The sequence below is a fragment of the Mustela erminea genome, chromosome 19, assembly GCF_009829155.1.
Source record: "Mustela erminea isolate mMusErm1 chromosome 19, mMusErm1.Pri, whole genome shotgun sequence".
Classification (NCBI taxonomy): Eukaryota; Metazoa; Chordata; class Mammalia; order Carnivora; family Mustelidae; genus Mustela; species Mustela erminea.
This window is the reverse complement of record NC_045632.1, coordinates 48,560,543-48,587,024: the sequence shown is the minus strand read 5'-3', so window position 1 is coordinate 48,587,024 and position 26,482 is coordinate 48,560,543. Positions and strand designations below refer to the sequence as shown.

The following is a 26,482-nucleotide window of genomic DNA, read 5'->3' as shown; positions in this document are numbered from 1 at the left end:
CGCGTCTTCATGGGACGAGAAGAATGAGGCTCAGAGAGTTAAAGGACTTGCCCAGTCTGCAGGGGAGCAAAGATTATAACCAACTCCCTTCTTATCCCGGAACCTTTGCTCCTAACCATTTTTCAAGACTGCCTTCTTCCCTGGGTAAGAAAGATTCTGAGGCAGGTAGAAAGCAGCAGGAAGAGATGCAAGGAGAGGCTCTTAATTTCGGAATACCCTGGTCGTGTATAGTTCACCTCTACACACAAAGTTTTTTGTTTTTGTTTTTTCCCCCCAGTCACTGAACAGGCGACATACTCTACCAGCCATCTTGGTTGTGGCAATCCCGATTCCTCTTTATTTTTCTGTGACGACAACCAGGGGAATGAGGTAAAGCCGTCCAGCCCAGGCTTTTTAAGTAGCTCCAGCAATTCCCCCGGCAAAGAGCCTCCGGGACCCAGGGCGTGGGCCGCTTCCAGCGCAGCCTCCTCCAGGGCTCCGCTCCCGACTCGCGGGTCTGCGCGGGCCGGGGAGGGGCTCGGGCCGGGCCCTACCGGGCCACGCCCCCTCATTTAAATACGCGGCGCCGGCGGGTGCGTCGAGCTCGCCGCGGACCCAAGATGGCGGCGTGTGGACGTGTACGGAGGATGTTCCGCTTGTCGGCGGCGCTGCAGCTGCTGCTGCTCGCGGCGGCCGGGGCCCAGAAAGTCCCGGCCCAGGGCGGCCACAGCCAGGGCCAGGGCCCCGGGGCCAACTTTCCGTCCTTTGTAGGGCAGACTGGAGGCGGCGGGCCGGCGGGTCAGCCGCTGCTCCAGCTGCCTCAGTCATCTCAGCTCCAGCACCAGCAGCAGCAGCCGCAGCAACCGCCTCAGCCGCCGCAGCCGCTTTTCCCGGCGGGTGGGCCTCCGGCCCGGCGGGGCGGAGCGGGGCCCGGCGGGGCTGGCGGGGGCTGGAAGCTGGCAGAGGAAGAGTCGTGCAGGGAGGACGTGACCCGTGTGTGCCCCAAGCACACCTGGAGCAACAACCTGGCGGTGCTCGAGTGCCTGCAGGACGTGAGGGAGGTGAGGAGGCGGGACGGGGCCGGGAGGGCCAGGCCTGGTGCGGGCCCGAGGGTGTTGCCGGCCTTGGAAGCCGCTGACGCCGGTCCGCTGCTTCTCTCTCTTCCTCTGTACCGCGCTCGCTCCTTCCCTCCCCGTCTCTAACTAGCTCCCCGGCGCATTCCGAGAAGAGGACCCCACCCCCCACCCCTCCTTCCCTCCCTGGTGCGGGGGTCTGGGATTCAGACCCTGGCTCCTGGCCGCTGTCTGCGAAGGCCCAGAGCGTGTTTATGTTTGCTCCGGTCTTTTGTGTGATGCTTTTAGCACAGTGGCTCCTCGCCGAAGACCTGCTTGGAATTTGGCTATTTGTTTCGACTTGGACAGTTCGTAGCAGCCCTTTTAAATATGAAAAAATGGTTGGCGTACTTAAGCTGTTAAGAAATGATCTGTTTATTGGCAGTAGATAGCGTTTGTTTAGGTAACTCAGGTTCAGTTCTGATGTGTATTGTAGTCAGTACCGAATTCACTGTCTCTACCCCGTTCTTTTGTAATTTAGCAAATTCCTATTATCAAATACGGTGTTGAAACTGATATATGTCCTCCCCCCCCTTCATTTATTTTGATCAATTCGTAGTGAATCTCAAGCTATTACCTCAAGTAAATTAAAGTCCCAAAGCTTGAAAAGTTGGGACAGCAGTCGAAGCTGTAATACCTGTACAGTATTTGTGATTGGGTTGTGGGATCTTGCCTTTCTGACGTCTGAATATGATTTTAATAGTAGCTTTTAATGAAATCTAGATTTGATATTCTATAATGTGAGTCAGTTAACTGACATGTCTTCTCTAGATTGAATGCTGAGGACTTATTTGACAGTTCTCAAAGTTTGGGAGCAACTCTGGTAGGGTTGTGGGTTTTTTTTGTTTTATTTGTTTGTTTAAGGTTAGGTGTATAGAATTAGACCTAAAGGTTAACAAATAGAATGAAACTGCTGCTTGATACAGTTTTGTTTGGGAAATTGTATCATCAGAATTGCCTAAGATGTTCATGACCATGGACATGGGACCATGGGAAGATCACTGGTTTGTAGAAAATTGCTAGTCTTGGCAATATTTCCCCCACTCCACTCGCCCTCCCATCCACTTTGATACCTCTCTAGTATTCTATACAGAGAATTCACAAGGGGGAGAGACATACATAATCTGAAGACAGAAAGGAAATTTCCTGAGCCAACAGAAATGTGGGACCACAGATGACTTCTCTTCTACAATTTAAAGACTAGGATGATTCATTGTTACTGTTTGTTCTTCAGCTACTTCTCTAGTAGATACAGCTGAGATTCTTAACTGTCAGCCTTTTTGGAATTTTTTATTTGGTATTTGAGGATATATAATCAATGTTCCCTCAGAGTAAGACCCTAATATTGGTGATCAAACACTTTGTTAGTGGTTTGTGGCAGAAGTAGGATGTTATTAGGCAAAGTGGCAAAAAGTGGCCAATGCTCAGAGAACATGTCTCTTTCTTTGTGTGCTTAGGAACATTTGGAAAGCTCCACTTACAGGAGCAGGCTTCCTTTGTCATGCAGTAGAAGTGTGTAGCAGCATATGTAATCCATAAATAACAGATTTGATCACTTTTGGAGTCTGTTTAATTTTGTGGGTACTGTCTTGGATTACTTAGTGCAAGGAAACTGGCTTGAAAATGGAGTCCCTGCTCCACATTTGATTGTAAGATTCTCGGCAAGGATACTGTTTCAGTAACTACATTTTTTCTCCTTTGTGGAGATGGGTGTTTAAGCTCTTTGAGCGTAGTTACTAGGTCCTGTATTTCCTTTATTTCCTTTGTAACTTTCCAGAGTACCTAATTCAGTACTGAGACTCAATAAATATTGCCAACAGATTGAGGATAAATATACTAATGAAGTCAGTTTTATACTCCACAGGAAGAAAACGTGTTATGTAAATTGGAGGTGGGGGTATTTTGGGGACCAGATCTTTCCAAATTTACAGTTTAGTTAATTTTCCTCTAATTTTATATACATAAAAGTTGAAAAAAAAAGTACCATGAACGATTGTGTATATTCTTCGGGAGGTGGACCTATTTTCTTTTCTTTCTTTTTTTTTAAATTTGTAAGTGGGCTCCATACCCAATGAGGGCTTGAACTCGCAACCCTGAAGTCAAGAGTTGCATGCTGTAGGGACTGAGCCTACCAAGCTTCTGGAAGTGGAGCTGTTTTTTGTTTTGTTTTGTTTTGTTTTTAAATATTTATTTATTTGATAGAGAGAGAGATATATACAGCGAGAGAGGGAACACAAGCAGGGGGAGTGGAAGAAGGAGAAGCGGGTTCACGCTGAGCAGGGAGCCCTATGCGGGGCTTGATCTCAGGACCCTGGGATCATGACCTGAGCAAAGGCAGATGCTTAACCATCTGAGCCACCCAGGCGCCCCAAGTGGAGCTATTTTTAAACTTTTTTTCTTTAAAGACAGCAGAAGAACATTTAAATCCACATAGTTTGAGAATTAGTTAAATCTGATTTATGTGTTTGAAAGAACATACCTGAATTAAAGAAAGAAACTGCCTAGGCACATTTAAAGTGAAATTATGGAACATGTTTTGCATTTGTTTTTTGGTAAGTAGTACTGCTTGATAGGGAATTTGATATAATCTGCTTCTATATCCCTTTGGGTTTTCTTTGTTTTTTTTTTTTTGTTTGTTTGTTTTGTTGTTGTTGTTTCCTTTATCCCTTTGGATACTAATTTGGAGAAGGCTGTTCTCTGTGTACTTGCTATTAGAATTATGGAGAGGCAAAGCATGTGAGTGTTTTAAATGGTAGTAGACATTTTTATTTTGAAACAACATGAGGTATACAGTGTTAGGTTAAGTCTTTTTTTTTTTAAGGTTTAGTTTTTTGTTTTGTTTTAAAGATTTTGTTTATTTGACACAGAGAGAGAGAGCACGAGAAGAGTGAGCAGCAGACAGTGGGAGAAGGAGAAGCAGGCTCCCCACCGAGTAGAGAGCCCCAGGCAGGGCTCGATCCCAGGACCCCAGGATCACAATCCGAGCCTAAGGCAGATGCTCAGGCAACTGAGCCACCCAGGTTCCCTGTGTTAGATTAAGTCTTGAGCTCAAATATTTTAAGATTGTCTCTACTGTAGTGCTCAAAGTTATGTAGTAGTTCACTTACAAACTTTATTTGAAGGTATTTATGGCTACCTTTAAATAATTACAGCTGGTAATTTCAGTGTGTCTAACATATCATAACATATGCCAACAAAATCTGTAACTACAGTAAATCTGAACATGGACTATAGTTCACAGCTTTCCCTCAGTCACTTTGGGTGCTATTTTGAAGGTTGTGTGTCATGAGAGGGATTTTTTTTTTATTTTAACCCTTTCAGATGAGTCATGCTTTTTAAAAGGTCAAGTATACCCAGTGGGTCCACTGTTAAATAGTAGATGTAATAGTAGTAATGATAGGTTAGTAGATGTGGTTACATGTGTGTGTTACATGTGTTGTGTATATACATGTGTACATGCATGTCAGGTTACACACATGTATATACATACAGAACTAGTAGTGCTAGTCATAAAAAATATAACAAGAATGTATAAAGGCCTGGGCACCTGAGTGGCTCAGTCGATTAAGCGGCTCAGGTCATGATCCCAGGGTCCTGGGATGGAGCCCTTCATAGGGCTCCCTGCTCACCAGTGAGCCTGCTTCTCCCTCTGCCAGCTGCTCACCCTGCTCATGCTCTCTCATTGTCAAATAAATAAATAAAATCTTTAAAAATAAATAAATAGAATCCATAAAGGGGAAAAAGGAAAAATATACCCTGGGCTATTTTAGCAGGTGGAGGAATAATAATACCAAAGAAAGAGAAAGTACTGCTATGTAGTTAGTAGTTAATATATTAAGAGATAAGACATGCCTTTTTTTTTTTTTTAAGATTTACTTACTTACTGACAGAGACAGCAAGAGAGGGAACACAAGCAGGAGGAGTGGGAGAGAGAAGCAGGCTTCCCACCAAGCAGGGAGCCTGATGCAGGGCTCGATCCTAGGACCCTGGGATCATGACCTGAGCTGAAGGCAGATGGCCAACAACTGAGCCACCCAGGCGCCCTATAAACCCTTTCAGACTCACAGATGAACATTTTTATTACCCTATTCTTTAAAAAAATTCTTTTATTTTTGAAGATTTTTATTTTTCAGTAGTTTCTATATCCAACGTGAGGGCTAGAACTTACAACCCCAAGATCAAGAGTCTCACACTTTGTCAACTGAGCCTCCCAGGTGCTTCTGCTCTCTTCTTAACCTTTAATTTAACAGTATCCTAAGATCATGTTTTGCACTCTCTATATTATCTTATTTAATTTTTTTTCAAAAGATTTTAATTTATTTATTTGACAGAAATCACAAGTAGGCAGAGAGTGGGGGGGAACGAGGCTCCCTGATGAGCAGAGAGCCCGAAGCGGGGCTCTATCCCAGGACTCTGAGACCATGACCTGAGCCTAAGGCAGAGGTTTAACCCACTTAGCCACCCAGGCGTCCCTCATTTAATATTTTTGATAGTCCTGTGAGGTGAATGTCCTGTTATCTTAGTTGAGAAACAGGCTCAGAGAGATGAAGTAATTTGTCTGATGTTATGTCCTGAGTTGTAGACCTGGTATTCAGTAAGTTCTCTTTGATTTCGAAGTCAGACACTTTGCAATCTAGCATGGATGGTTTCAGCTAGGGAAATTGGTATGTGACTGTTGAGAATGCCAGGGGTTCAGAAATGGACACAAAAAATGAGAAGAGTTGCCTGGAATTAGAATCCTCTTTTCTTTACTATTGAGAACAATTGGGTAGCTACAACTCCTATGCACTTGAATATTGTAGATTTCTCAGGTAGACAGACTAGCATTATTAGACAAACCTAATTTAATTTCTAGTTTGAGCCCATCACGAGCAGAATTTCTGCTTAATGAAAAGATTTTCAAATCTCATCTTACCTGAGGCAGGATTTGTACTAGTATATGATGGAAGAATTTATATATATTTCCCTACTGTTTGTGTTGAATCTGTGGAACAGCACAAAGAGTGAGCTAGGACTAGAGCTGGCACTGCCATTAGCTAACCATATGACTGTGGGCAAGTCTTCACTATTTTGAGTTCTGGTTTCCTCACATTTTTTTTTTTTTTTTTAAAGATTTTATTTATTTATTTGACTGTCAGAAATCACAAGTAGATGGAGAGGCAGGCAGAGAGAGAGAGAGAGAGAGAAGCAGGCTCCCCGCTGAGCAGAGAGCCCGATGCGGGCCTCGATCCCAGGACCCTGAGATCATGACCTGAGCCGAAGGCAGCGGCTTAACCCACTGAGCCACCCAGGCGCCCAGTTTCCTCACATATTTAATGAGAGATTTAGATAATAGTATAATTTCTGAGATCCCTGTTATTTTTTTTAAAGGTTTATTTATTAGAGGGAGAGAGAGCATGTGTGTGAGTGGGCAGGAGGAAGGAGCAAAGGGAGAGTCTTTTCTTTGTTGTTGTTAAAGATTTTATTTATTTATTTATTTGACAGAGAGAGAGAGAGAGAGAGAGAGATCACAAGTAGGCAGAGAGGCAGTCAGAGAGAGAGGGGGAAGCAAGCTCCCGCTGAGCAGAGAGCCAGATGTGGGGACCTGAGATCATGACCTGAGCCGAAGGCAGAGGCTTAACCCCCTGAGTCACCCAGGCGCCCCAAGGGGGAGAGAGTCTTAAGCCGACTTTGCTCTGAATACAGAGCCTGGACATGGGGCTTGATCTCATGACCTTACTGAGCTGAAACCAAGAGTTGGATGCTTACCCCACTGCACCACCCAGGCACCCAGTAAGATTCCTGTTATTTAACCTGTATAACTTTCCCATATTCTACATATATTTTGTATAGTTTTTAGAATTTATAGGTATAGCATCTCCTGATTCCTTATTCATTCATGGGAGGAAATAGTGATGTGAATAATGCAAAAGGCAATTAATCCAGACATTGTTTGGCTTTAGGATATGTTATGATTGTTTTGTTTGAGCCCATGTGGAATTTCCTCCAATGCTAACTCTCAGTGGTTGGAAGCAATCTAACCACAAAATCAAGGCATTATTGATCCCTTATTATGAAGGAACACTAGTGCTTTAAGAAGACCATTACTTACAGTTGGTTTGATAAATGAGATTGTGATCAAGGAACAATTATGACATGAGAGTGAAAATCTGTTGGTGCCATACAGACAGTAAATTGTTTAGGGCAATGAAAAGAGGATAAAATTAGGAATTAGACTTGAGTAGAATCCAGTTCTGCTACTCTTAGCTTAGAAGTTTTTTCTCCCTTGGCGCTCAGTGGGTTAAGCCTCTGCCTTTGGCTCAGGTCATGATCTCAGGGTCCTGCCATGGAGCCCTGCATTGGGCTCTCTGCTCAGCAGGGAGCCTGCTTCTCCCTCTCTCTCTGCCTGCCTCTCTGCCTACTTGTGATCCCTCTTTCTCTGTCAAATAAATAAAATCGTTAAAAAAAAGTTTTTTTCTCCCTTAAGTTGTAACTGTTGAACCATGTCATAAATGAAGATACACGTGAATTCTTGAGTTTGATGTGCTACTTATATTTTTCTAATATACATTAAACAAAATATATGGCCATTAAAGTGTATAATACTAACAACCATCTGAAATTATCTTTCTTACCTTTTGTGATACCTGCTTTGGGAAATACCAAGACTGGATTATCTCTTCAGATCCTTCTAGCTCTGATACTTTGTGATTCTGTGATATGTAAGAATACAGTTATGTAAAAGAGAATGAAAAATTAAAAGCACAGGTGAAAAGGGGACATACTTTAAGAAATTTAGGGGGTTGTACTGACTAAAATAGAGTTTGAGAATTATTTCAGAGTCCAGATTATAAAGGGTCTTAGATGTACCACTGGCTCGTTCTCCAACTAAAGCCCAGAAATGGGGATACCTGGGTGGCTCAGTGGGTTAAGCATCTGCCTTCAGCTCAGGTCATGATCTCAAGGGTCCTGGGATGAAGCCCTGCATTGGGCTCTCTGCTCAGCAGGGAGCCTGCTTCCCCCTCTCTCTCTCTGCCTGCCTCTCTGCTGGCTTGTGATCTCTCTCTCTCTCTCTGTGTCAAATAAATAAAATCTTATAAAAAAAAAAAGATAAAAGCCCAGAAATGGTATATGTTTTTATTCCAACCTGAGACAAAAAATCCTTACAGATAATTGGGAGTTACCTGTAAAATTCCACTGTCATTGATGAGAAATACTTCTCTAAGAAGTCTCTTAATAGAGTGCTTAATAGAGTATAGTTGCTTAATAATTCATTGTTCTTTGGAAGAAAATAAAAATACTTGAACAATCCAAAAGATGAAATGGTACATTTCTCTTCTGTACACTTCTCCTAATGTGTTCAAAACCAATTTAGTCAGCAACAATCCAGAAACAAAACAAAAAACCTTCATCTGTTTATATAAGATACTTATATATTTGAAAAATAAGCAATTAAATGGCTTATAGGATGTCATGCAAATTAATTTTTCTTCCTTCATCGAACATTTATTGGATAACTACTGTATGTAAGACACTGTGCTTAGTGTTAGAGGATATAAATGCATGATAGTAGTTAGTGTTTATTGAAGGCTTTCTGTGTGCCCTGTGCTAAGAGACCGGGTGTTTTCTAGACATTCTATCTCATTTAATCCTATCAGAGATGTATCATTATTATTATTATTTAATGAGGAAACTGCCTTAGGGCCAGTAAGTGGTGGAATTAAGATTTGAAAGCAAGTCTGTCCAGCTATGAAATAGCTCATTCCTCTTCCATCCCTGTAGTACAGCCTAGTGTGGTGGTCACCAGCTCAGTGTAGCTTTTGAACATTTGAAGCATGAAGTGTGAATGGGGTTGTGCTGTAAGTATAAAAGACACACTTGATTTTAAAGGCTTAGTACAAAAAAACAAATGTAAGATACTGCATTAATTTTTTGTATTGATTACACATTTAAATGGCAATATTTTGGATATATTGGATTAAATACATTATTAAAATCAATTTTACTTATTTTTTAATATGACTATTAGAAAACAAATAATAGATGTGGTTTACATTTGATTTTTTTTTTTTTTAGGATTTTATTTATATATTTGACAGAGACAGTGAGAGAGGGAACACAAGCAGGGGGAGAAGCAGTGGGAGAGGGAGAGGGAGAAGCAAGCTTCCTGCAGAGCAGGAAGGACTTGATCCCAGGACCCTGGGATCATGACCTGAGCAGAAAGCAGATGCTTAACGACTGAACCACCCACGCGCCCCCATTTGATTTCTAATGGACAGCTCTGATCTGGAAGAAGAAAAAGATACCTTTACTAAAAATTATTACTATAGGGGTGCCTGAGTGGCTCAGTCAGTTAAGGGGCTGCCTTCAGCTTGGGTCTTGGTCTCGGGGTCCTGGGATCGAGCCCCAAGTTGGATTCCCTGCCTGGTGGGGAGCCTACCAATCCCTCTCCTGCTCCCCCTGCTTTTGTATGTGTTCTCTTTGTCAAGTAATAAATAAAATCTTAAAAAAAATAAAGAATTAATATAAGTTGTAGTACTGTAAAAGAAGGAAAAATTAAATGCTAGGACACATGCTAGAGGAAGTGGTTGGGAGTATCAGAAAAAAGCTTGTTGGTACTTTTCATTCTTCTTAAAGAGTTTATTGTTAATATCATGAGTTTTTTTTTTTTTAAGGTTTTATTTTTCAGTAATCCCTGCACCCAGTGTGGGGCTTGAATCTACCACCTCGAGATCAAGAGTTGCATGCTCTACTGACTGAGCTAGCCAGGTGCCCCAATATCAAGAAATTCTTAATTTAGCTACCTTAAAATGCCTCCTAATCTGACACCATCCCCGTGCCTAATTTATGAGTTGTAAGGGGCGCTCCTTCAACCTGAGAGGAGCAGTACTCATAAAACTGGGAAATCAGTAAGTGGTTCATCTTTGTTTGGTTGAATTACAGAAATTGGAAACTTACGAAGGAATCTCAAGTGATGGCCCTCAGAACTGTGCCAGTGCTAACTCTTGTATCTGCATTAAAATAGAGTGTGGAGGAACAAGAAGTGTGGACTGGAATCTAAAAACAATGAATTAAGAGAACCAGACATCTACTTTCATTTAGCTGTAACAACTTTACTGAAATTAGAAAATTATGTTAGATTGAATGCATAGTATTTATAGTACCTTCTAATGAAGACGTGAATAACATGTGTCACTCTTTGTAGGGGGAGGAGTTGTAGTGAAAGTGAGTGCTAACTTGAATTCCTGGATCTGTACACTTGTAAAATAGAACAGACTCTTAAATTGTTTCTGTGTTCCTTAAAAATAACAAATGTGATATATATTTAGAAAGATAAGTAAGAGAAACAGTGAATTGAAATTATGTGGGGGAAAAATTAACCAGGAGAATGTGCATACAAGTTATAAATCAATTCAAATGCAAAGTAACTACAACAAAGAAGGAAAGAAAAAAAAAAGTTTAAGGAAAGATACAGAAGGTATCTAGGAAGGTTTCTTTTGTAACTTAAGTGTAAACTAGAAAGAGCCTGAAAGTCAACAGAATTCCCAAGTTCGTGCACTGTCCAAATCAGCTGTGTAATGTGATAAGCAATTGAAGTGGACAGAAGCTTTAAGGAGGGAGAAGGGGATGTAATGGAGGGTTTTAATCCCGAGCATATCTGCCTTCTGTTAATTAGTACCATCTACTGAGCACACCTATTTAACGTAAGCAGGAAAAATCAGAATCACAGTCTTGGATTCAAATCCCAAATCACTTATCACTTACTGTGACCTTGGACAAATTAATAGACAACCTTCAATTGTCTGTAAAACAGATAATTTTCTACAAAATAGATAAACCCACTCCTACAGGGTTATGGTGAGAATAAAAAAATTTTAAATATGTAGACCATGCAGCAAATTGCATTTGCCCATAAATGGTCTTTCTCTTCCCTTTCTCTTTGTTGTTTGAGAGGAAATGATTCAAGATAAGGTTTTGTGTTCACTGTGTTAAGAGAAATGTGAAATGAATGTAACGTGCCACACCTTTTATATAATACTTCCTAGGTAGGCTCCTAATGAAAACTTAAGTTGAACTTACTTGAAGAGTAAGATCAAGAACATTTATAGTCCTTATATGTTAATTTAAAAAAAAAAAGAACATTTATTGTCTTTTTTTTTTTCCAAGTTTTCTTTCAGGATTTTATTTATTTATTCTTTAAGTAATCTTTACACCCAGTGTGGGGCTTGAACTCACAACCCCTGACATCAGTAGTCAGATGCTCTTCTGACTGAACCAGCCAGGCGCCACGAGAACATTTATAGTCTTTAATGAATATTGAAAATGTATGCACTTTGAGATTATAAGTGCAAAGGAGTGATTCTCTGGGTAAAGGAATTCAGTTCTGCCAAATGTTCTTTAGTTCTCTTGGCCTAAATGAGGCCTAAATTTGGAATATACTGCCTATCAGACAAAGGAAAGTCCCGTTCTTAAATAGAAGAGGAAAGAATTAGTTCTTGTGTTCTGAAGACAGCATTACTTAACACAGATCCTCCCTCTGTATAATGGAATGACTAAGAACATAGCTTCTTATTAGCTGAGAAAAAGAAGGCATTGATTCTTTTTGCCTTTTATAAAACCAGATAAATATAAAAATCACTGGAATTTTCCTAAAGATTGGCACCTTTTCATAGAGAAAGGAATATGTTAGGACTTGATATTGCTAAGGTTGGAACGTTCTCTGGCGCATGAAACAATCTATATTAAAAAATCAATACATAAATTAATCATACCTTAAGGATAGTGTGAAATATTTTCAGTCTGCAAGCCTTCTTTCTGAGGTAATTAGGCAGCAGAGTTAGTTTTGAATAGTTTTGAAACAGTTAAAACTCCACAGTCTCAGACTGTTAGAACTGATTAGGACCTCCCTGTTTGCCATGTGTATAGATAAAAGTTTTTGGTGTGGCTGGTTGGTGTTGTTGCTTTATTATTATAAGAAGTTTATTATTATAAGAAGTTTCAAGAAAGAAGTTTCAATATTGTATATTGATTTCCACCTTTGAAAATGGGTCTAAAATAGGAGAAATTAGAACAGTGAAAACAGAAATCAGAAGAGATTGGTGTGGTTCCCTCCTTCTTCTGGAGACAGATTTACGTTCTTCAGTGCCGTGATCTCTGCCTCCTTCTCTGGCTCTTGCCAGCTCCTACCACATCCAGGTGTCCCATGTCCCCCGCCCTCCCCGTATGTGGTGAAGTGTTATAGGCTTCTAGAGAGCACCACCTTACAGCTTGTGAGTTTACAGAGTTGTTGGTTTTTTTACAGAGGTTTTTTTTTTTAATGTAAATAGTATTTGTTGGTAAAGATTTTATATTCAGTGATTCAGGAATTTTCTGCACCTGCATGTTGTTCAGTATCTTTCCCTTAGCATAACCCAGTGGCCCGCTGCCACTCCAGCTCTTCTTTAGGCATGGTTTTCTGGCTTCATTGTTTTTATTAGATTGAACTGTAAGAGTGACCAGTATTTGGTCCTGTTTGACTTATAAAACCAGCAATTTCATGTGGTTCAACCTAATAGTTAAGATTTTGAGTAAATGATATTTGCATTTGCAGCAATTCCATTGTTTGCTTTTTTGTATCATCTTGAAATTTACAGTTAAGAGTGAGGAGATAGGATGAACTTGTCATTTTAGTGGAGAGCTTCACCTTGGGAGTCTTCCTAAAATTTTTTTTCCCTGAGCTTTTTATTGGGTTTATCTGCCCCCAGGACCAAAAGAAGAGAATCAGTCTAGATTATCTTATTCTTTTGCTCATCATTTGTAAAATATTTACTGAGCATTTACTGTATGGGTTAATTAACAAGATTGTCTGGCATAAAAAAGGTGACTTGAAAGTTTAGTTTCATATAAAATAATGTGTTCCAACCTTAACTCTTACAGTAGTGGAAATGTGGAACTAGATGCAAGTATCTGAAAGGACCTTAACCAAACACACTTGTTTTTTGTTTTTACATTTGTTTTTAAAAAATGAGTATTGGCCTTATAGCCTTCTCCCTAAATATTTATCTGAGTCAAGTAAGTTGCTATCCAATATGTGATTTATGGAACCTTTTTTTTTTTTTTTAAACTAAAGATTTTATTTATTTACTTGACAGAGAGAGATCACAAGTAGACAGAGAGGCAGGCAGAGAGAGAGAGGGAAGCAGGCTCCCTGCTGAGCAGAGAGCCTGATGCGGGGCTCAATCCCAGGACCCCGAGATCATGACCTGAGCCGAAGGCAGCGGCTTAACCCACTGAGCCACCCAGGCACCCTATGGAACCCTTTTTTATGTTATTTGTAACTCTTGATAAAGTATACAATACATAGAGTAGAAATTTTACAGATTTTACAAATTTTACATATAAAAAAGGAATTAGATGGATTGTGATTTGCCCAAATCACATAAATATTAAGAAAAAGAGCTTGGGGCACCTGGGTGGCTCAGTTGGTTAAGCCTCTGCCTTTGGCTCAGGTCATGATCTCAGGGTCCTGGGATCGAGCCCTGCATTGGGCTCTCTGCTCTGGGAGGAGCCTGCTTCCCCCTCTCTCTGTCTGCCTCTCTGCCAGCTTGTGATCTCTGTCTGTCAAATAAGTCAATAAAATCTAAAAAAAAAAAAAAGAAAAAAAAGAACTTAGACTCCAATCCAAATCTTTTAAAATATAAAGCCTCTTTCTGTGTTACCACATTGCTTTTCTGATAACTTTTACATTTATATACATATACATATTATTATTTTGTTTTTTTTAAATAATCTTTCCCATTTTTATTTAAATCTGTCAACAAATATTTGAACATATATTATGTGCCTGTTGTTTCTTCAGATAGTTTTTCTGTCCCTACTCTTCCTGGGCTCTGGTTTTCCATAGGTTAAATTGCTTGCTATTGTCTCAAGTCTTTTTTTTTTTTTTTTTTAAAGATTTTATTTATTTATTTGACAGATAGAGATCACCAGTAGACAGAGAGGCAGGCAGAGAGAGAGAGAGGAGGAAGCAGGCTCCCTACTAAGCAGAGAGCCTGATGTGGGGCTCGATCCCAGGACCCTGAGATCATGACCTGAGCTGAAGGCAGAGGCTTTAACCCACTGAGCCACCCAGGTGCCCCATCTTTTTTTTTTTTTTTAAAGATTTTATTTATCAGATAGCGATCACAAGTAGGCAGAGAGGCAGGCAGAGAGAGTTGGGGGTGGGGGAAGCAGGCTCCCTGCTGAGCAGAGAGCCAGATGCTGGCTGATCCCAGGACCCTGGGATCATGACCTGAACTGAAGGCAGAGGCTTTAACCCACTGAGCCACCCAGGTGCCCCTATTGTCTCAAGTCTTGAAGAGATGTTCTTCATCCTCTCTTCCCCACTGATTGTTGTTTTCTTTCCCCCACTCAGTTTCATTGTGGATAATTACTATTGCTGTGTCTTTAGGTTCATTGATCCTTTCTTCTGTGACTTTCAGTCTGATATTAAAGCCATCTAGAGTATTTTTTAAAATTTTTGATGTTTTATTTTTCATCTGTAGAAGTTTGATTTGGGTCTTTTATATTACTAAGTGCATGTTTTCCTCTACAGTCCCTCCCCCCCCCCCCCCGCCAAAAGACTTTAAGTAATTTCTACACACAGTGTTGAGATCAAGAATCAGAGCCAGCCAGGTGTTCCTTTCTTCATAGACTTTTCCCTCCTTTTCTTTACAATCTTGAGTGTATTTATAATCACTATTTTAAGGTTTTCATCTGCTAATTCCATTAGTCGTCAGTTTCTTGGTCTTTTTCTAATGATTAATTTTTCTTCTTGTGGTCACATTCCTATTTCTTTGCATGTGTAGTAATTTTTTTTTAAGATTTATTTATCTTAGAGAAAGCAAGTGTGTGCTCGCATGAGTAGAGAGAAGAAGAGAAGCAGAGTCCCCACTGAGTGGGCCTCAAGCTCATGACCCCCTAGGTCATAACCCCAGCCAAAACCAAGAGTCTGGTGCTTAACCAGCTGAGCCACCCAGGCACCTCTACATGTGTGGCAATTTTTTATTGGATATTGGTCACCATCCATTTTACATCTTTGAGTGCTAAATTTTGTTGAATTCCTTTAAAGAATGTTGGATTTTGTCTGGCACAGAGGTTGTATGCAGATCAGTTTGAGCCTTTTGAGGCTTGCTTTTAAGTTTTGTTAGGGTAAGTCCAGAGCAGCCTGTAGTCTGTGCCTAATTTAATTCTGCTACTAAGAAGTGACTCTTCTGGGATTCTGCCCAGTGTCTTGAGTCATATGAGGTCTCTCCTTTCAGGCTGGTGAGAATAAAGCTCCCTGCCTTGTGTGAGCATCAGGAATTATTTGGTCTATTTGCTTTTGTGTTTCATTGGCCACCACACACCCATAGGATAAGACAACACTCAGGGGGATCCCTCTGCAGATATCTTGGGTTCTTTGTGTAGTTCTTTTTTCCAGTACTCTATCTTTCAAGTTCTAGCTGCCTTGAATTCATTGAACTCTGGTTTCTCTCCTCTGCTCAGGGAGAATACTAGATTCTGTTTGGGCTCCCCCATCCTGTGCTACGGTCTAGAAGCCTCCTCCAGGGACTAAGTTGGGGTAGTTCTAGGTTCACCTTGTTTCCCTTCTCTTAGGGATCATAAACCTATGCTGCCTGTCGTCCATTTACTGAAAATTATTTAATATATTTTGTCTAGTTGTTAGTTACTATGGGGGCAGTTCTTGTAATAACTAATTCTTCATATGTAATAGTAGAAATCGCCATCGCTTGAATTTTATTTTATTTTATTTATTTATTTATTTTTTAAAAGATTTTATTTATTTATTTGACAGAGAGAGATCACAAGTAGGCAGAGAGGCAGGCAGAGAGAGAGAGGAGGAAGCAGGCTCCCTGCTGAGCAGAGAGCCCGATGCGGGACTCGATCCCAGGACCCTGAGATCATGACCTGAGCCGAAGGCAGCGGCTTAACCCACTGAGCCACCCAGGCGCCCCATCGCTTGAATTTTAACTTCTGACCTATCAAATGGGATTGAATGGGGAGAATTTGTTAGAAAAGGAGATCATGATTTATTAAAATTGTAAATATATATATCTTTTGACCTAACTGCCCTACTTCTGAAACTTTATATATGACACTATGATCAATGTGTAGGAGGTATTTTATTGAGGCTTTTTTTTTTTTTCCCAAATAATTGGAAATAACCCAACACCCTTCAATAAGGGAGTGATTGAATGTATTATGTGTATTCATACAATGAGCTATTGTATTGCTGTGGAAAGGAGGTGTTTACGTCAGGTGTGGAAAGATCTCCAACATCTCTTATTAAATTATTAAATTATTTGCTTATATTTGCATTAGAATGCTCTGGAAGGAGACAGAAGAAACTAGGCTAATAATGGGGGATAAAAATGGGTGGCAAATTTTCCACTATATTCTTTATACATATATATATTTTAAAGATTTTATTTATTTACTTGACAGAAATCACTAGTAGGCAGAGAGGCAGGCAGAGAGAGAGGAGGAAGCAGGTTCCCTGCGGAGCAGAGAGCCTGATGTGGGGCTCAATCCCAGGACCCTGGGATCATGACCTGAGCCGAAGGCAGAGGCTTTAACCCACTGAGCCACCCAGGCGCCCCTATTCTTTATATTTTTTATTAAAAAAATTTTTGAGACAGTTATGTGTTATCTGTTTGACATTTAAAAAATTAAGGTGACAAAAAATCTTCATTGCCCTTTGTTGACAAAACTGCTTTAGCATAAGAATGCCACAGGTATAATAATTTCATTATGTGTCAAGGGGTCGGCTTCTCCCTAAGCCTTTCACTAACTTAGAAGATCAAGATTTCCTTTCAGTTCATGTATTATTTGGGGCAAAACTAACTCCCCATAGTAAACCCCAAAATATCAGTGGCTTACCACAAGAGAAGTTGTGAGAGACTATCAGCCTCTGGTGATCCAGAGACCCTGGTTCCTCCTGTCTTGTGCTTTTGCTTCTCAGGGCTTCAGAGTCTTGTGCTTTCACATTGAAAAGTCAGAACCCCTGCCTGCCGGCCTGTTTGTATGTGTGTATGTATTTATTATCCTTATTTCCCTCCCTCTCTTTCTTCCCTCCATATAATTCACGTATCATAAAATTCACCTTTTTATCCACCTTCTCTTGAAAGCCCTGGCCCTGAGGTGATTGACTGTCTTGCTCACATTCCACTGGTGAGAACTCTTCATGTGCAGCACCCAGCTGCACGGGACTGGGTAAGCACTCCCAGGGACAGTTTGGCATTGTGAAAGGGTAGCAGACAATTGTAGCAGACAGCTAGCAATCTCCATCTCAGCTGTCTGGGCAAGTCAGGTCAGGTTCATGTGCCAGCCTTTGATTTGTCACATTAAGAAGTTAATGTTCCTTCCCATTTTCTCTAGGAAGGTGAATGCTATTGATAAATCATCAGGTTTTTTTTCTTTATGTGGAGAAGGGGAGATTCTTGTGATCAGTTTTCTGTGTTACAGTCTCTTTGATTTAAATTATGAAAGCAGTTTCAGCGGGACATATTGATCTCAGTTCTAATTTTATAATACTTGCTGAGGGCCAGTATCTTGTGTCCTGTCCCTTGTCATTAAGCTCCAAGCCCTAGGTTAATGAACAACAGTTTCCCTTCTTCCTCTCTTTCTTGGTGCCATGTGGGGTTTTTTTGTTTTTTGTTTTTTAAATTTTATTTATTTTAGAGAAAGTGTCACAAGTGTGTGATTGGAGGTGGGCAGAGGGTAAGGGAAAGAGAGAGAATCCTCAAGCAGATTCCCCACTGAGTGGGGAGCCTGACATAGGGCTCGATCCCATGACCTGAAGATCATGACCTGAGCTGAAACCAAGAGTTGGCCGCATAACCAACTGAGCCACCCAGGCACCAGGTGACATGGCTTTTAATCCATCCTTCCTCCCTCCTTTTCCTGGCAGCCAATGGATTCTCCTTTCCTTCTGCATTTGCGCCTGCCTTTAAAAGGACTTTGTTTATCCTGTTTATTGATGAAGGCTTTTTAAGCTGTTCTTTGCTGACAGCATATATATTGCTAGAACCTAAAGTTGTTGACTTTTGAGGTAACCCATTCTTTTACGTTGTTCAAAAGGGACAGGGAGGTAGAGTAACATTTATTGGGCAACTACTATGTGCTTGTGTACATTATCTTGTTGAAGCACTACTGTTTCTAAGAGAGCTATGTAGTTTTGGCCTCCATTTTATTATGAAAAGTTACAAACATACAGAAAAGTTTTAAAAAATTGTACATTGAAAATAAATCATACATTGGACTGAATTTCAATCACTGAAATTCTACCATTAACATTTTACTGTCTTTACTTTATCAGTAAAGATGTTAGTTTTAAACACACAAGTTTTGGGGCTCCTGGGTGGCTCAGTGGGTTAATGCCTCTGCCTTCTGCTCAGGTCGTGGTCTCAGGGTCCTGGGATCGAGCCCTGCATCGGGCTCTCTGCTCAGCAGGGAGCTTGCTTCCCTCTCTCTCTCTCCCTGCCTCTCTGCCTGCTTGTGATCTCTCTATCTTCCAATAAAATCTTTTAAAAAAATAAACACATAAGTTTTGTGAAAAATTATATTCCCTGTCAATTTTAGTGTATAACTTTTATTGTGCTTATTAAAATAAAACATCCTCCTACTTCCAGAACTTAAAAAATCTTGTATCTTAGTAGAAAACAACTGCATTCTGTCCCTAACCCCCACCTCCACCTTAAAACCCGTATCTTTTCTGATACTGTCTGCTTCATTCTGCTCTGGTGAGCCAATATCCTTAGACTTTCCTTTTTTCCTCATGTTTTTTGTTTGTTTGTTTTGTTTTAAGATTTCTTTTATTAGAGAGAGAGAGAGAGAGAGATTGGGGAGGGGGAAGGTCAGAGGGAGAGAATCTTCAAGCAGACTCATCAACACAGGGGTCGATCCTGTGATCCATGAGATCACCACCTGAGCCAAAACCAAGAGCTGGTTGCTCAGCTGACCCAGCCACGCAGACACCCCCTTTCCTCCTCAGTTTCTGAAGAATTTTTTTCACAGTTGCCTGTTTCTGGATATGTCCTTTCCCTTATTATAAGCATCAGTTTATATAACCTAAAAGGAATTCCAGATGCTTTAACGTATACCAAAGTTGGGAAATGGAGCTTTCTCCTGAATGGCAGACACTGCAGCAAGGCATGGTGAGCCACATTGGTAGACGTTGGAACTTTTGCTCTTATGCATGAGAGTTTAACAGTGCCATATGATGGTGATTTTTAGATTGCAGTGAGATAATGATAGATTTATTCTTTAAGTTAATTAGAACATATCAACTAGGGGGCCTCCTGGGTGGCTCAGTTGATTAAGTGTCTGCCTTCGGCTCAGATCATGATCCAGATGTTCAGGGATTGAGCCCCACATCAGGCTTCCTGCTTAGATTAGTTTGCTTCTCCCTCTTCCTTTCCCTCTGCCCCTGCTGGTGTATTCTCTCATTCACTGTCTCAAATAAATAAATAAAATCTTAAAAAAATAAATAAAAACCATAGCAAGTAGAATATAGCAAAAATGGAGAATAATTCTTACTCTGAGCCAGTATCCTCCATCACTCAAAATAAATGTTTAATAATTTAGTTATAATAGTTTGTATCGGATGTTATTGACCTTTTGAAGTGTTTAGTTTACTTTTTAAAAAGTTTCATTATTTTGTTTCTCCATTGGATGATTGAGAGATCAGTCTGTGATTAAAATAATTCCGTTGACATGCTAGAGTCTAGACATAGGTTTATTCTTGCTGTACATTGCCTGTATTTCTTGGATTCAGAAGTTGGCTGTTAGCTGGAGGTTTCTAAGTCAATTTAGTATGGTTGGATATATGTTAAAATGCTGTTGGTGTTGGTAATGACTCCTTTTTGCCAGAAGGACATTTAAAATGTTGGGTCCTAGTTTATTTTTTCTTTATTACATGGTTAGGTCACTAACTAGAATACTTGTGAAATGATGTTGCTTGTTGAGGCAAACAGATTCATTTATATAATGTATAATATTTGTACTTTTAGAATATTGGAATACCAATATTCCCCCCAAAATAGTTAATTTCTTTCCTTGTAACACTTAAGAATTCATTAAATTTTTAACCGAGAAAATGAATGCAGACTCAACCATGGAGAATGTTTGCTATCAACACAGAAACAAATCATTTAAGAAATAGTGTGTATAGTTTTTGCAACAAAATTTGGTCACTTTGCATGTATTCAAAGTGGTGATGCCCATTATTTAGTATTTATTTGTATTTGTGTTTTAAATTTTTCCACCAGCAAACTGAATAATTGCTGAGCAAACACTTAAAGTTAGTCATTGAAATGGACTCTTAATAGCCAATTTGGGATGTCTTGCAACCTAACTTATAAAGTGTTGTTCAGGCTGATATGCCTGTTCTGCTAGTGATGCTTTATTTATTAATGAAGTAAAGGAAAGTATTTATTTTAACTAAATATGACCATCATGTAAATATTTTTTTAAAACTTTGAGTCAGAAAACTGTAGATGCTAAATTATTTTGTGCTGGTCAATTTGGTGAGCTTCAGTGTCTTTATAAAAATGAGCAATTGTAAGGAGTAAAGGTTAAGTGAGGTGTTATAGATCTGAAAGCATTTGTTGAACTAGAAAGCTTTCTGTGGGATATAAAGAATTCTACTACTGATCAGGATGTTCTGTGGAAGTTGGCAGATTATTTTGTGTCAATTTAGCATTACATGGAAGAATGATAGCTCTTTCATTCAAGGTTTGGAATGGTTTATGACCAAGTAGTTTTATATTTTTATATTTTATTTTTTTAAAGATTTTATTTACTTATATGACAGAGACACAGTGAGAGGAGAACACAAGCAGGGGAAGTGGGAGAGGGAGAGCAGGCTCCCACGGAGCAGAGAGCCTGACTCAGGGCTCCATCCTAGGACCCTGGGATCATGACCTGAGCCAAAGGCAGATGCTTAATGACTGAGCCACCCAGGGGCCCTATGAACAAGTATTTTAAAATTATTATTATTATTACTGTTTTAAAGATCTTATTTATTTATTTGACAGCGAGAGAGAGAGAGCACAAGCAGGGGAGAGGCAGAGGGAGAGAGAGACGCAAGCACCCCGCAGAACAGCGGAAGCGTGATACGGGGCTCAATCCCAGGACTCCAGGACCATGACTGGAGCCAAAGGCAGTGGCTCAACACCTCCCAGGCGCCCCTAAAAATTATTTTTAGATTATTTAAGGGAAGTATTCCCATTAAGGTATGATAAGTTGATTTGATTTTTTTTAAAGATTTTTTATTTTATTTATTTGACAGAGGGACATCACAAGTAGACAGAGAGGCAGGCAGAGAGAGAGAGAGGAGGAAGCAGGCTCCCTGCTGAGCAGAGAGCCCGATGCGGGACTCGATCCCGGGACCCTGAGATCATGACCTGAGCTGAAGGCAGCGGCTTAACCCACTGAGCCACCCAGGCGCCCCTAGAAACAACTTTTTGAAAAGGGAATGTGCAGTTTCTTAAAGGTATATTAATAGATTTTTCTGATACTGAACTAATAGTCATCTTTTTTTAAATTTTATTTTTATGATTTTATTTACTGAGAGAGAGATCATGAGCAGGGGGGATGGGTAGAGGGAGAAGCAGACTCCCTGCTGAGCAGGGAGCCTGATGTGGGACTCAATCTCAGGGCCCAGGATCATGACCTGATCCACAGGCAGACATAAGCAACTGAGCCACCCAGGCGCCCCATCTATTGTTTTAGATAGCAGAATTTAATTTGCCATAATTTTACTTAGAATTTTTGAGTCTGAGATCATTAGAATTTAAGGACAAATTTTTTTTTTTTAAGATTTTATTTGACAGACAGAGATCACAAGTAGGCAGAGAGGCAGGCAGAGAGAGAGGGGGAAGCAGGCTCCCTGCTGAGCAGAGAGCCCGATGTGGGGCTCGATCCCAGGACCCTGGAATCATGACCTGAGCTGAAGGCAGAGGCTTTAACCCGCTGAGCCACCCAGGCGCGCCTTAAGGACAAATTTATAAAATGAAACTTCCTGAAACTATGATCAGTAAGAATGTTACAAATAATAATACTCATCATACCTTCTAAGAAATATATCCTAAGAGATGGTTTATAAACCTATAGCCAACAAGACTTGCTTAAGTTAATTAATATTAGGCATTTGTGATGAAATTAATAGTAATATTTCCAAGGTAATATTACTGGTGGTGGTTTGCAAGCAAGAATAAAGAAGAATCAAAGAGAAGAATCAGTGTTTTCGAACATCATGGCCATTGGGAAGGGCTGCCTTGAGTAGCTGACATTAGTGTTCATGGCAGATTGAACTCTTTAATGAAATGTCTGCATAAGTTTAGTTTTTTTTTTTTTTTGAGAGAGAAATAGGAAGTCAGTGAATATTATTGGGTAGGAGAATGGCATTTGAAATAATTAAGGAAATTATTCTTGTGTGCATTATGGATTGAAGTAAGGAAAATCTGAAGGAGCTCATTGAGTAAGCTGCTTTTTTGTAAACTGTGAAGTAGAGACCTGGAGAGTGTTGGACTAGTAGGAGATGGAGACTCATTACCTAGGAGAAATTTGGGGAGCTTTTATTCATTTGACAAATTTTGGGTGAATATTATTTACTTCATGTCCGAAACTTAATGATAGACACTAGGAATATGGTGGTTGTCATACGCTTCACCTCCCACTCTGGAAAGACATGATCCATGCGAGGTTTACCATCAAGTGGAGAAAGTAGTCATTAAAGAATCACACATACACACACACACATCACAAAATAAATAGAAAATTATAGCTATAATAAGTGCTATAAAAGAGAGAGATGTGGACATTTGGTTAATCAGAGAGTCAGGAAATGTTTTCCTGAGAAAATGATGATTGAGCTGAAAGAATAGTGGAGTTTAACCAGGTGACAAGAAGTCAAAATTTAACTGTTAGGCTACCTCCAAAAATATGTAATTCTTAGCTTGCGTTGAATTTGAAATGACAGCGAGGGGTTTCAAGCAGTTTCCAGTAAAAGGATCTAAATTGGGAACTAAATCTTGAACTGAATCTAAATTTTAGTCATTCAGCTTGAAAGGCTATAGTTGGAGGTATGAAAGTGGTTGAGGCCTCTTAAAAATGTGTAAGTAGAAGAGTATGATTGCAAGGACTGAGCCTGGGGAATGCTCACAATTGAGGGTTGGAAAGATGCTTGTGGAGGAAAGTATAGGGAACAGAAGGAGTGGTTGAGAGTTAAAAGATTTAGAAGAGTTTAATTGTGGAAGCTGAGAAGGGAATTTTTAGCTGTGGGAGCCAAGGAAAGGGAAATTTGAAAGGATGTCATAGTTCCACTAGGGTAAATAGAATAATAGTTATGGTTAATGACTGAGAAAAGGCATGGTTTTTGGTATAATTGAGATAGAACAGTTTCTATAGAACCCAAATTTGAATCTATTTCAGGAGTTTGATAGTGGTGACAAGAGGTGAGAATAGCTGAAAGGGAGGATATTCCAGTTAAATAAAGACTTTTCAAAGTTAAGGAAATCTATTTTAGTTTAAAAGAAGCCAGTAGAAAGTGAGAGATTGGAGATGCTGAGAAGGAAGAAAATGAATATAAATGCTCATAAAGGAAGAAAGGAGGGAAGGAGATTCAAATTAGTTTGGTGACAAAAAAATGATTTATAATTTTTTTTGAAGAACTTAAAGGCTATAGTCCTTACGAATTTCACAAATCTTACCAGTTCCCAAGAGAATTGCTGTCTCAGGTTGCTATTATCCACAGAGTAAAAATTACTCTGCTTTTCTTCTTTTTTTCCTTCTCAGGACTGTTTTATTCTGAAGTTAAATTTCAGCAAAAGTAAATAGAGATGTTTAGCTCTGTTGTCCAAAATAATTGTGTAGCTGCTTTCTAAATTGTCACTATGTTGATTAATATTGCAGGGTAGTTTTGGGGTGAGGCCAAACACTTGGAGCTTTGTGCCCCACAAATAATGTTCAGTAAGCCTGGATGACCTCTAGGAAAGTAGATCAGAATGGCCTAAATGCCATTTTGTAGTAGATCCATCCAGAACAATTGGGAAAAGCTCTGTAAGTAGCTACTGTAAAGAAGAATTTTAGCTCTAGGAATGCAAAATGTCGGGATTACTAAGAGTGAACATCCTGGATGTAGCTATAAGTTTTTCACACGTGATCTTAGCCAAAAGGCTAAGAAGCGATAGCTAGAATTTTTTCAATGCATTGTATAAACCTGAACTTTTTCTGATTTTGTGTCTGTGTAGAAAGACCTGGCTTTTTGGGCTCTGAGTATATAAGCTTGCTTGCAGCATAATGTTGTATTCCCAATTCCCAGCCCAGTGCCTCTAACATGCTCAATAAATCCTTGATGGAAAAAGAAAGTAACTTTTCACTGGCTGGGTAGTTAGAAAATAATTTTTGATTTTGCTGCCACTAATGCAAACAAGGAGTATCTTGTTTTGTATTATTTATTTATTTATTTATTTTTAAATTTTATTTATTTATTTGACAGACAGAGATCACAAGTAGGCAAAGAGGCCAGCAGAGAGAGAGAGGAGGAAGCAGACTCCCGCTGAGCAGAGAGCCCGATGTGGGGCTCGATCCCAGGACCCTGGGATCATGACCAGAGCCGAAGGAAGAGGCCTAACCCACTGAGCCACCCAGGCGCACCTGTATAATTTATTTTCAAACGTTGCATCTATCCTACCTTTTTTTTGTTTGTTTGTTTTTGTTCTTGTTTTTGTTTTTAGAGAGAGTATGTGTGTGAGCAGGGGAGAGGGAGAGAGAGAGGGGGAGAGAAAGAAAATGAATTAAGCAGGCTCTACGCTCAGTGTATAGCCTGCTGTGGGGCTGGATCCCACAACCCTGAGATTATGACCTAAGCCAAAATCTAGGGTCTGACGCTTAACCCACTGAGCCACCACTGCCCCCCATCCCCATTATTTGTCTTAGTATTATGCCTGCAGTGTACAAGTTCAAGAACAGCCTAAAACTATGCCATCCATTTTTTTCCCATTCTTTTTTTTTATTGCAATAAAATGTATCCCAATAGAATTTAGCACTTTAACTATTTTAAGTCAGTTCAGAATGGATTAAGTACATTCATATTGTTGTTAAACCATCATCAGCATCCATCTTCAGAACTTTCAGTCATCCCTAACTGCAATTCCCACATGTTAAACACCAACTGCATTCTGCCTCTCTCCAGCTCCTGGAAACCGTCATTCTTTCTGTTTCTGAATTTTTCTACTCTAGTACCTCATATAAGTGGAATCATACAATATTTGTCCTTTTGCATCTGACCTATTTCACTTAGTATTAATATCTTTAAGGTTCTTCCATGTTTTGGCATGTACCAGGATTTATTTTTTTAAGGCTGAATCATGTTCCATTGCATGTATAGACCACATTTTGTTCATCCGTTCATCTGTCAAACCTGTTGTCTTGCTTCTGCCTTTTGGCTGTTGTGAATTATTAGAAACGTGTGTATACATATCTGAGACCTTGCTTTCAGTTCCTTTGGATATATATACTCAGAAGTCAAATTGATGGATCATATGGTAATTTTCTTTTTAATTTTTTGATGAATGGGCATACTGTTTTCCACAGTAGTGGCCACCATTTTACATTACCATCCACAGTGCACAGAGTTCCAGTTTATCCACACCCTTTCTAACACTTGTTACTTTGTTTTCTTTTTTTCATTTTATTTGTTTATTTTTTAAAGGTTATTTATTTGTTTATTTGACAGACAGGGATCACAAGTAGGCAGAGAGGCAGGCAGAGAGAGAGGAAGGGAAGCAGGCTCCCCACTGAGCAGAGAGCCCCATGCAGAGCTCGATCCCAGGACCCTGGGATCATGACCTGAGCCGAAGGCAGAGGCTTTAACCCAGTGAGCCACCCAGGTGCCCCTCTTTTTTTCATTTAAAAAAATAGTAACCTAAGCCAAAATCAAGAGTGGGGCATTTAACAGACTGAGCCACCCAGGGGCTCCCATTTTTCTTCTCTCAATTGTATTTTTGCCCCCCCCCCAAGGCTTATATAAAACATTTTGAGTCAGTAAAAATAACATGGTTCTAGGGGTCTGAGTGGCTCAGTTGATTAAGGCTCTGCCTTTGGCTTATGATCCCAGGACCTTGGGATGGAGCCCCATTTAAGGGCTCCCTTTTCAGCAGGGAGTCAGCTTCTCCCTTTCCCTCTGTCCCGTCCCCCACTCATGCTCTCTATCCCTCTCTGTCTCTCTCAAAGAAATAGGTAGAATCTTAAAAAAAAAAAAATTTAACAACATTGTTCTAGAAATTGCCTTCCTGCTACACCTTTTACCCCTTCCATCCTTCCATTCTTTCCTGCACATTCCTCGGGTAGCCGATCTCAGTTTTAAATTTATACTTTGTTTCTTTATA

General features: G+C 40.0%; 1 protein-coding gene across 2 annotated transcripts in view; it reads left to right on the top strand.

Moving 5' to 3' along the window:
• The first annotated feature begins 564 nt into the window (after nucleotides 1–564).
• GLG1 (golgi glycoprotein 1) overlaps nucleotides 565–26,482 on the top strand; it is a 159,202-nt gene continuing 133,284 nt past the window's right edge. For both annotated transcript variants that reach the window (XM_032325916.1, XM_032325915.1), the window contains exon 1: nucleotides 565–1,040. In XM_032325916.1, the coding sequence (XP_032181807.1) occupies nucleotides 600–1,040 (441 nt within the window). In that variant the 5' untranslated portion in view covers nucleotides 565–599. The remainder of the gene's footprint in view (nucleotides 1,041–26,482) is intronic.